Source organism: Mesitornis unicolor, unplaced genomic scaffold, assembly GCF_000695765.1.
Source record: "Mesitornis unicolor isolate BGI_N332 unplaced genomic scaffold, ASM69576v1 scaffold7966, whole genome shotgun sequence".
Classification (NCBI taxonomy): domain Eukaryota; kingdom Metazoa; phylum Chordata; class Aves; order Mesitornithiformes; family Mesitornithidae; genus Mesitornis; species Mesitornis unicolor.
In genome coordinates, this window is record NW_010190239.1 from 6,148 (window position 1) to 15,969 (window position 9,822).

At 45.2% G+C, this 9,822-nt stretch overlaps 1 protein-coding gene across 1 annotated transcript in view; it reads right to left on the reverse strand.

Moving 5' to 3' along the window:
- The window catches only part of LOC104542131 (coiled-coil domain-containing protein 148-like), a gene marked incomplete at its 3' end in the record, with an annotated part of 8,512 nt that extends 2,455 nt beyond the window's left edge, over nucleotides 1-6,057 (reverse strand). The window contains exons 1-2 of the mRNA XM_010186344.1: nucleotides 5,976-6,057; nucleotides 4,728-4,849 (exon numbers count right to left, since the gene is read on the reverse strand). Of these exons, the coding sequence (XP_010184646.1) occupies nucleotides 4,728-4,849; nucleotides 5,976-6,057 (204 nt within the window). The remainder of the gene's footprint in view (nucleotides 1-4,727; nucleotides 4,850-5,975) is intronic.
- Nucleotides 6,058-9,822: the final 3,765 nt, after the last annotated feature.

Genomic DNA, 9,822 nt, shown 5'->3' on the forward strand with positions numbered 1-9,822 from the left:
ACCCCTTTTCGTCCTCCCCAGCCCTCCCTTCACGCACACACGTTGTTCTGCTGTAGAACGCTGTTCCCAGTCAAAAACGCCGGTTTTCCGCTGGGCTGAGGTGGGAGCGATGCTCAGGAGGCTTTGCTGCCTGGTGAAACGGGACAAACCCACACGACCCCTCTGCATTCACGGGTGCACGAACACGGAGAGCAATACCTGCTAGAGATGTGTGCTCCGTGCCCATCCATCACTGCTCAAATCACAGCCTCTCACTCACCCCCAAACTTACTTACAAACAAAACACCTAGAATTTGGAAACATTCATACCTCTCAAATGCAGCTAAGTGCAATATATGTGTCTGCATACGCCTGGTTGTAGTCACCCCACAGCCGGAGCGTGGTTACTCCACAAACTCACTCCAGTGGTGGTGTGTGGGTAAGAAGTTGCAATGGGTGCTATGAATGAGACACGAGGTGTTCACAGGAAGCTGCATGTGTGACCGCACTACAAGAACATTTTAAAATACCTGGTTTATGCTTTCAATCAGTATGTTAAAATGCTTTTGAATCAAAGATAACCTCTTATTTTTATCGCTTACAGATTTTCATGTTCAAAAAGTTATTTAGATTCCTCTTGATCGCCATTAGGTGCTTAAAACCAGACTTTAGCAAACAGAAAACTGTATTTAAAGTCATTTGAAAATAGCTTTAAATCAATTCTAAAACTAAAGTGAAACTAAAGCTGGAGTAATCTGTACATAAAGTTTAATAGGCTCCTGGAATTATTTTATAGCAACAGCAATGACATTTATGTATAAATGCTGCAAAATGAGCTTTTTCCTCTGTGCTGTATTTTTCTTTCTTAAACGGTCAATAACTGATTTCCCATTTGCTGCTTTGCTTCTGCCTCCGAGGAGTGACCCAGCACCTCAAAACGTGCACAGCCTGAATCAGCACCGAGAAAGCAGTGGGTGGGAACCGCTCAGCTCTCTGCAGAGCTTTCAGCGTATCTATTTTACTACCTGCTCAGTCAGAAAACACTTGAAAACACCAAGAGACAGATGAAGAAAAGTCAGTTTAAAGCTTGAATGAATCCAGTAGCAGTTTGTGCTGCCAATCCAGGAAGAAATACCTGCCAGAGCTTTAGATATATTATACCTACGTGCATTAAAGGAAGCAATACTATAAAGAAAGCATCTATTTCTTCTCTCATTCGGTGCCACCCTTATAAAAGGGGAGCTGCACAAGCAATTCCCTTTTTTGTTGCAAGGCCTTCAGAACGGTTGTGAACTGGTAAATTACGCTTGTTGGTGCTGTATATATTCCATTTACTAAGATTCAAGAAACAGCATTAGAACAAAAAAATATATGGTTATATTGCTAACCAATATATTTCATTTAATAACTTCTGTTCAAAAAACATCTAAATACATTTTAGACATGAATTTAAAGGATTTTTTTTTAGAACTCTATCATAATCCTGTATTTCTTCAGTGAATTTCCCTTTGAACTCTACAATCCCATCTGAATGAATTGTTTTCTGTGCATGCCAAAGACATGAGATGATGAGATCCCTTAAGCCATCTACACCAGATGACTCACTGCTCTCCGAGTCTGCCTGGTGGTGTTTGTGTTTTAGATCATGTAGCACTCGTGAGTGGGACGCACACTGAAAGCAGCTCTGCTCTCACAGGCAGGCATCACTCCCAGCACTCCTGGATCAATGTTTCACACCATTTCCACACAGCTTGAAAAGGAAAACACAGAGCCAGCACCACGCACCCCAGACCCCCGCACACCCACATTTCTGGCGGCTGGTCATGGGCTCTCCTGCAGAGAGAGCACAGTTTCTAAAGGGAAGCTCTTAAAAACCCAAATCCAGTGAATGTTTCTGGACATCTACAGCTAAAACCCAAACCTGTTCACTCCTCCGTCCCTGCCCAGCTAGTTGCCATATACACATTGCATACATGTATGCACAAAACAGGGTAAAGAACACCCCTGTCTCGGCTGTCCCATTAAAAACAAGCAGTGCCACACTTCAAACAGTCATGGCTTCACAGCTACAGCATGATGATAACCTGTATGGAAAAGACCTAAACTCATAAATAAGTTTCAAAGAATTTATTTTCTCAAGACAATGTGTTGGGATTAAAATATGTTGTTTACTGCTCATTGCAAAATCAGGACCAAACTATTCAGTGTACAGCTGGATGAGAGCTAAGATGAGCCCCAGTCTTCTATGCTGGAGCACAGGAGGTTCAAGCTGAAGATGAGGCCAAACTTTGTGAGTGTGGGGGTACCGCAGCATGGCCCAGGCTGCCCAGAGAGGTTGTGGAGTCTCCTTGTGTGGAGACACCCAAAGCCCTGGCCGTGTTCCTGTGTGACTGCTCTGGTGATCCTGCTCTGGCAGGGGTTGCACTGGGGGAGCTTTCCAGGGCCCTTCCAACTCCTCACATTCTGGGATTCTGTGATTCTCATACATTCAGGTTTGCTGTTGAAGGAGCTTGTTCCCAAAGTACTCCATATTGTCCCTGTTGGTGCTATTCCCAGAGGACACACTGGAAGCAAGACCCAAAGACTCTCAAGCACAGCACCTTTAACAGCCACCTCAGCTTAACCAGACCAGTTCTGCCACCAAACCCCTGCTGTCCCCCGTGCTGCAGGTCCCAGCTCACGGTGCTCCCCTAGCTGCACAGCGTCCCCCAGCCGCTGCCCAGTCCCACTGAAACCAGCGACACCAGGGCCAGCCCAGGCACACGAGTGCTGCCATCGCCCAGCTCCACAGCACCACCACAGCCCCTTGGGGCTCCACGCGAGCTCCAGCACAACCCACACGTTCAGTCGTCACAACATGTGAAACATGGACTCCTCCTCCAAAGAGAGACCTCCCGGGGAGAGGAGCTTTGTGTGCAGCACCAAACCTAAGCTGAAGAACTGGGCTCGATCCAAATCTGCTGCCTACATCAGCGGCGAGGGCAAACTGCCTTGATAAACAAGGCACTGAAAGCTGACGTGACAGAGCAGGTCCCATACAACACATCTCTAGAACGTGACCCAGAGAAGAGACACCTGATCAGCAGGAGAGCATCCTGTGTGTTCAAAGAAAAATCCTCCTTGATACTGTGGAAAAAGTACATTTTCATCCCTGCAAGTGCAAAACCAATAAAGCTGTGCAAGAATAGAACAAAACTTTTACAAAGTCTCTTTTCAAAGCGGTGATATAATACATTATTGATGTTGGCATTATGTTAAAATGAAGATGGGGACATTTTTGAAGGACAGGAATAAGAAAGAGAAAATGATGATGCTCCAAAGCCCTGCTTCGATTTTCAGCAGAGGAAAAGAACCAAAGCCAATCTGCATCCTAGCATTTGCTTGCCTAAAGCTAAGCAAATTGGTACAGATTTATGCAAGCACCTTATCTGCAGTTAGTTCCAGAATCGAGTTGTCAAATTTCACCTACCTGTTACATAGGCTTGCATTAACGTCAGTAAGTGTAAGTATAACCAATACCATCGCCCAAAACACTTGAAAAATTTTAACTCCTTCAGGTTTTCCCATGAGGTTTTTTCCTTTCTTATTCAGGGGTAGGGGATGCACTGCAGTGGTGAAGTCTTCTACGTAGTTTTCTATAGTTAGCCATGTCTGAGCTATGCCTTAACCTTTCCAGGTCCTTCTACAAAGGTAAAGCTCTGTCGTGACGTTTGGGCTGTGCCTGATGGGAAGGATGGGATGAGGCTGTTGGAGAGCGACCAGAGTCCTCCCCATATTTACAGACATCCCCACCGTCCATTCTCATCCTTGGGTTTGCAGATTCTTCACCTCGTCATTAACTTGCACATCATGGAAGACTTTGGGTGTATCATTGCCAAAAATGCTTCCAAAATTGTATGTCCTTTCCTAATATACTGGATTGCTTTGCTATTTTCAACCCATACGGTACCACCCACTGTTGCATGGATTTATTAAGTGTCTCCAAGACCAAATTTACAGAAAACATGAGTATGTGAACTTGCATTAGTGGATGGAGAAAATCTGGTACTTCCTTCTTTCCAGTTTGACAGCCCTGATGTTTGCTGCTGTTCCAGTTCTGCTTCTGACCCTGCCTTGTCCTCACGTTATAAATCATCATTCTTAATAAAAGCAGAGGTCAAGTTTAACAAAAACTTGTATTAAATAGACTACCTTCTTGTCTACCATTTGGTCCATATTGCAGCTCTTTACACCTTCCTAACTGCCTTAGCTTTGCATTTACATTTTATGGCTATAAAACCTTCTAATTTTATTTTCAAGATCTACCTCAGCTTGACTTTTGGAAATCCTCACTTCATCTCTTTTTGTTTTGCTTTGGTTTCTTTCTTTGTGGATCCTCCTCCTCTTCCCATTTATTCCTGGAAGTTGTTCATTACCCCCACTATTTTGAGTACTTTGTGTAATGAGCCTGCATTAATTTCCCCAAAGCACTCAAATACAAACTTTTCCTGCCTTTTAGGGAAGCAGAATCCTCATGTATTTTGCAGCTCCAGTTCCACACTTTGACTTCAACACGTCCAAATCACAGTAACGCCACAATAACTGTGATAGACTCCCATTGCTTGCCCCCTTTTGCTGAACACTGTTAAAATTCATTAACCCAATTCATTCTCAGATTCCCTGAGTGAAAAGAGATATGATCACTGAATATATCAAATGTGATCATCGAATTTTAAAGTCATTCATGTTACAAATAATAAAGACCATACCTTTAACTGAATTTTCGCAGATGCCGCTTTTTCTGCCACAGCAAGTTCATGTAGATGTTTGTAGTCAACAGGTTTATACCTCTGGCTGCAAGGACCATTTCTCAGAGGAACAACCAGGCCTCCTAGTTATCAGATAAAACACACACAGTCATTTCAAATTCTGGACAAATATCTTAAGCATGAGGCGTAAAATGAAAGCGTTATAGGTGGAAATTAGAAACAGTCTATTTCAAACGTTCAAAGTTTCCATAACAGAGATTGTCAGTTGGTGAATAAGAATTGGTAACAAACATAAGTTCATAGAAATTATACAAGAAACGTCGACCATTTGTACGATTGCAAGGAGTTCATTTTAAAAGGTGGGGTTTTTTAATACGTGAACTTGAAGAGTAATTCACCTTGAACTGGGTTTACTGGAATTTTAATAAGTTCTAATCCAGAAATATGTAAGTTTCAATACATGCATTCTTATTTCACAGATTGGGAAACTACCTCAATATTTGTTGTAATCTATGGATTGAGCAATAGGAGTACTTTTTTCCAAAAGGTATGTAAACTACTGATTAAATGTGAACAGAATGAGCTGCAGTTAATTTCCCATTGAATCTCCAGCCGTAAGAGCAGCCTGATTTCTCTATTAAATTCTGCAGGCCCCTGGAAAACAATGCACTTCCTCCAGAAAGAGAAAGGCACTGAAGTGCAAGGCAAACCTGACACTTGGTTTCTGCTGGGTGCAGTATGGTTTGCAACACCCACCTTCTGCAGTCCTGTCATCAGTGTTTGAAAGACCGTGACAGCATCGAAAGACTGTGATGTGACTACGATGATTTTGTGATTCTGTGGCTGCCCAAAAGCCCAGAAGAAGAAGTTTTGTTGCAAAAGCACGTGAGTTAATGAAGATGTAACCACGCTGGCCTTTCACCACACAGTGAAGATGACTGACAGTGGGTCCTTGAAGCAGTTTCACTGAGGCACTGACGTGTTCCCAAATAACAGCTACCTCACCTTTACCATGGTAGGACTTATGTTCACATTCCTAAAATCCAGTGCCTTTATTTCTCTTCCTCCTCACCAGCTTCCCGAGAATGGTAACTTCCCCCATCTCATGGTCACTTTAATCCATATTATGTATAGAGTTAAAACGGGGTGAGGTAAGGACGGAGAAGAGCGGCAGCCACATCAGAATGAGCACTGAAAACCAAGGCTGCCGATCCTGTCTGAGCAGGCTGTGTCACCAGAGCAGCTCACTGGAGGTAGCCGCAGACGCCGCTGCCCGGCGTGAACCAACAGCTTTTCCTGGCTCCAGACGCCCATCGGAGCAGACCCGCATCCCTCTCGCCCTGTCATCATCACCCGCGGTCTCCGCAGGCAGGGCGGTCCCGCTGCAGGCTCTGACTGGAGGGGCTCCCACCCACGCAGGGGAGGACGTATTCCTCCTCTGCCGCCTGTCAGCCCTGCTCTCCTCCTCACTGATCTTCTCAGCATGCAAACTATCCCACCAAATCACTGTTATGCTAAGCAGGATATAGCTTTGATCTTACATTACGACTACTTTTTACTTCTCTACATACCTTACACAAAAAACGTTCAGTAGTTTGATCCACTAATTCCTCCCATGTTATCCCTCCTGTGCACTTAGTACGAGTAATCTCCTTTCTCCTCGATTTCAGGCCTTTAAGTAGCTTTGTTCCTCTATGGGCTTTTTATCATCAATCCAAATTTAAAGTTCTCATCCCTAACTTAGCAAGATTTTATGAGAAGGATTTTTTCCTTCTTTCTGAGCCTGCTTGCAGCACTGCCCAGCAGAGGCTGTGGAACATCATCCATGTTCAAAGCAGCAAACATCCAGTGGCCAAGCCCTCTGCAAAGCCACTTATGCATCTCTTCCCCCATAGGCTATCAGCCCTCACAGCTACTCCTGCAGGTTCTCCTGGTCTGCTGTGAGTCCTTGGACAGCAGCACCAGTGTCCACACAGCAGCAGCCTCGGAGCAATCCCAGCACATCTCTAACCAGGCTCCCTGCAGACAAATGCCTGGGAGATGTTAGCAGATGCATCTGCCGTATTCGTTAGGAAGGAAGCAGGCACTGCTGCTAGTGCTACTAAACCACATTAACCACTGCTAGAGATCATTAACTACAACTCCTTGGTACGGGGTTGTGAATTGCTTTGAAAGCAGGACAGCATGATGTTCCAGCACCAGAGACCCTGTTAACTCCAGGACAGCACACTACCGTGCAGGTATGTGCCAGAGCAAAGGTGGGACACTGACACCTTCCTGGGGAGGTAGAGGTCACCCCACACCTCTTCCTGCAGCACCTCCTGCAGAGATCGCTGTCAGTGCCTGGTGTCAATGGCTCTGGAAATGCTCTGTGTGCATCCTACATGCGTGTCAGTGCCCGCACTGGCCAAGTCACAGAATCACAGAGCATGAGGAGTTGGAAGGGACCTGGAAAGCTCCCCCAGTGCAACCCCTGCCAGAGCAGGAGCACCAGAGCAGTCACACAGGAACACGGCCAGGGCTTTGGGTGTCTCCACACAAGGAGACTCCACAACCTCTCTGGGCAGCCTGGGCCATGCTCCAGAACCCTCACACTGACAAAGTTTGTCCTCATCTTCAGCTTGAACCTCCTGTGCTCCAGCTTGGGACCATTGCCCCTTGTCCTGCCATTGGCCATCCCAGAGCAGAGCCTGGCTCCTTCCTCCTGACCCTGCCCCTTTCCCAATGGATCCCCAGGAATGAGGGCACCCCTCAGTCTCCTCTGCTCCAAGCTCAAGAGCCCCAGCTCCCTCAGCCGCTCCTCAGCAGGAGATGCTCCACTCCCTCCAGCATCTTTGTCCTCACGCTATGGTCAGCTTCAGCCTCGCCCCTCCTTCAGATGAGGAACCTGGAGTTGTTCCTGAACCACTTCACTCACACAGGTCTCACACCACTTGTTCTGAACTGAGGTGTGGATACCCACAGGCAGGGACCCTACCTGAGTAAGGCAGTCAAGACTGCAGTATCCTGACCAGCTTTCTTTGGTCTATGCCGACATTGTCATCTCCTCAAAGTGCTCAATGGAGTTACATTTTGCTGTCGCGGTTTGACAGCTCTCACTCACCACTGCCTTTGAAGATCTCCTTTCTCTGTGCCAGCTTTATTCCTCAGTACAGGGCAGTAAGAGTAAGAGACGTGACCAGAAAACAAACCCATGCAGTCTTTGTTGGACCCTTTCTCACAACATAAAATGAGAGATGAGAGTGGACAACAAAAAGCATGGAAAAAACAGGAATAAAAATGTCAAAGTGTATACTGGTGTACAGGAAGAAACGACGAATACAGTGCAGAAAACAACCAGGAAGGGAGAATGAGCCACCCCACTGAATGGATAGATGGGGAGAACAAGGCATGCTGTAATACAGCAGGGAGAAACACCGTCTTTCTTCGGCTGGGTTGTCTTAATCTGCTCTAACCACAGAAACACGCACCAGAGAACAGTGAAAAAGCAGAGAGAATCCATTCACACACAAAGGTTAAACTTGGTGGTACCTAGATTAAAAGATGTTGTTACTCTGTTGGGTTTCTAAACAAAAAAAAGCTTGTGGGAACGTTTAGAAGCCTTTGAGTTTAATTTACCAACATAGCCTGATATTTTCTGCACTCTTAAAAAGTTTAATATTAAACATATAAATAGACATAGCTACATACAGTACTGATGTAAGACAAAGTAGGTACTGAGGTACTTCCTCAGCTAAATCTTCATCAACTTAGCAACGTACCTCACATCAAATAAAAGAATGAGAAGGGAAAAACAGGTTCAATTTCCAAGCCTCTAACCCCAAATAATTTAATTTTATCTTGGCTTTTGATATGCTTTTTCCTTCATCCTGTATATCTGAACCTTATGTATCTCTGCTACTAATCTTTATCTGCTTCTGCTCCTACTGAGGACTTCACTCTGGGGAGTGTTCTGAAGTCAATGGGGTCTGTCTGTGTGAGGTTAACTCCAAAATCAGGGGTTTGGCACATCGGATGCAAACTTTGTATTTAATAGGTAAGGTATTGGATGTGTCTTACACCTTACAAAGAAAATAAATTGCGTCTATTTTATAGGTACGTGTACATCCACAAATACATGCACAGATGAACAAAGTATTAAACTTCTAGATTTAAAAATGGGTTTTTTCAAATATTTGCTGGAGCCTAAGATACAATTACAATGGCAAATGAAAATACTTGAACTTTTGCCCCAGTATTGTAAAGCTTTAGCGCACAGATCCTCAGTAACTTTACATAAGCCAGGAAGCTTACAGGGATAAGAAATGGGCCTTTTCTCCCCAACCTCTTCTGCAGCAGTGAACCCTGCCATTATGTATTAGTAGAGGTTTTTTCTGTTCACTGTTAAAAACACAGCGGCAGAAGCGCTGTGCCTGACACACAGAGCAGCCCCATGTAAAATGCTAAGGTAAATCTTGCAAAGCCCTCATGATCCTCCTTCACGTCTCCCCTAGGGATGCTCGTTCACCACATGCCCACACAAAGTCTGACAACGCGGCTCCAGACGGTGTCTCGCTGCAGAAGGATTTTGATCAAGTCAGCCCCCAGTACCAGCGCAGAACGGGGGACGAGGGGATCGAGGGCAGCCCCGCAGAGAGGGGTTTGGTGATCCTGGTGCACAGAAAACCAGACATGAGCCGGCAATGTGTGCCTTCAGTCCTGAGAGCCAACCGTGTCCTGGGCTGGTGGAGGTGTCCCTGCCCATGGGGGGGTGGTCTGGGGGGCTTTGAGCCCCCTTCCCACCCAGAGCAGGCTGTGGTTGTGTGCCCAGAATGCTATGGCAGCTTCCATGTGCAGCTGCTAATTGCACAGAGTATTTCACAAGTAGTTTTACTCCAGGTTGTGATAAAACAATTAAACGTGAACATGATAGCGTACATACCTCCATCACTGATCCTACGAGCTCTGATGAACGTTCTGTGATCCAGCTCACTCATCTTTAATTTTTAATGTATTTTTAATATCTGTTGAGAAACAAACAAATGTTTTGAGAATACCAACATTGTGGATACGAGCTCAAAACACATCCAAAAAATACGTATAGTTTTCTGAGGAG